The 1,838-nt window shown below is 29.5% G+C and overlaps 1 protein-coding gene across 1 annotated transcript in view; it reads left to right on the forward strand.

Annotated features, from left to right (window-relative positions):
* Positions 1-1,480, forward strand: part of LOC130668840 (putative ankyrin repeat protein RF_0381) — a 2,900-nt gene extending 1,420 nt beyond the window's left edge. The window contains exons 3-4 of the mRNA XM_057471330.1: positions 255-647; positions 789-1,480. Of these exons, the coding sequence (XP_057327313.1) occupies positions 255-647; positions 789-1,480 (1,085 nt within the window). The remainder of the gene's footprint in view (positions 1-254; positions 648-788) is intronic.
* The last annotated feature ends 358 nt before the right edge of the window (positions 1,481-1,838 follow it).

Below are 1,838 nucleotides of genomic sequence, written 5' to 3' on the forward strand. Positions count from 1 at the left end.
TCTTGTATTGAAATCACAAACTTAAAATCAGTGGCATTTAATAATTTAACTTTAAATTATTATAAAGTGAACAGTGACTCTAACAGTAAAGTGCTAAAGTTCGTAAACTCAAAAGTTTATTGGTTAAAAATCAACAATTATTGACTAAATAAAGTTCATTACAATGGAATTAAACCGTTTAACCTATACCTACGAATACGTTTGCAACTTGATTGAACAAGGAGTTATCGTAGATATTGATACTGTGGTTCCAGTCATGGGTGGTTTAACGCTGCTTCAGATCGCAACTTTCAACAATGATAAAAAATTGGTGGATTATCTGCTTCGCAAGAAAGCTAATGTACATTCAAAAAGCCGATACTGGGGTACAGCTCTTCATACTGCTGTCATAATGAAGTACCTGCCTATAACTGAGAGTCTAATAAATTATGGGGCAGACGTTAATGCTCGGGTACTTGTGGACCCTTATGTGACTCGTTTCCGGTATCCAGTTAACGAAAATGATGAAGATATTCCTGAGTTTTTATTGAAAAGAGACGACGATGTGAATAGGACATTGATTCTTTATGAATTGTGTTTTGCCAAATCACCATTACAAATTGCTGTTGATCAAAGTAAAGAAGAAATGGTGGAGCTACTTTTAAAAAGTAATGCAGATCCGAATCTTGTTACTATTTTTTTAACACCACTAAACTGTGCTATTAGTGAAAAAAACTCACTAATTACAAAGCTTCTGCTGGCATACGGTGCAGATGTTAATAGTGTAAGTGATTTTGGTTTTTCAATAGGAACTTCTCTACATTTTGCTGTCAAATGCCTGAACACGGAAGCAGTAGAATTGATCCTTAATGATAGTATGGTTGATCAAAATATAGTGACAGTGTGTGAAAATTCAGCGCTTCATTACGCAATTGAGTTCGCAACCGACGATACGATCATTAGACAACTTCTAAATGCTGGTATTGATATCAATTTAATAAACAGTGATGGTGAAACAGCTTTTACTTTAAATCTTAATAATTCACCAAAAGTTAATGACGCAATTATCGAACATATTGCAAAACTCAGTGCGGCGAATTTTTATATCCATAAACAAAATTTGGCAATCGTAAATCAAGAACAATTCGGTAAATTACGCATTCAGTGTTTAAGTGAATTAGAAAAAATGAAGATAACATATGTTTGTACGAGCAATGTTACATATTATAATGTTCTGTGCAATAAATGTGAGCACAAATTGGCTGTTAGTTTAAAGTATGTTAGTGATAGTGATATTTTTGATTTGGACATTCCATCTCTTTTTCCACTATACGGTGGAATGATAAGTTATCGTTTAAAAAAAGCATTAGGACGAAAAAAAATGTTATTCAAAGCTATTAGTTTAACTAACGATATTTTCGATGAAATCCAACTCCCAAGTACGTTTACAAAGGATATTTTTAAATTACTAACCAATAAAGACTTGAAAAAATTACAATGAAATAATTATAGAAATATTTTTAAGGAACATTATTAAGTTTGTATCAAATCAGTAGTTATCGTAAGTCGAATTATAAAATCATTCAAATGAAATGTTTTACACTCGTAGTGTTGATAAGCATGATTAATAAATATGTAATCTTTATTAGCAGTATTGTAAATTTGTAATTACTTATTTAGTTTATTTATTTTTAATACATATTTTATGCATATCACATTAAGTTTACTATTTATCTTATAAGTTTGTGATTAAATCGATTAAGATTTGTTTTTACTTTTTTATAATTTTATAACTATTTATTTAAATTTTTTTAAGTTGTTTCACATAAAAGAATTAAATTCATTGTAAAATAAAAAAA

This window comes from Microplitis mediator, chromosome 5 (assembly GCF_029852145.1).
Source record: "Microplitis mediator isolate UGA2020A chromosome 5, iyMicMedi2.1, whole genome shotgun sequence".
Lineage (NCBI taxonomy): Eukaryota > Metazoa > Arthropoda > Insecta > Hymenoptera > Braconidae > Microplitis > Microplitis mediator.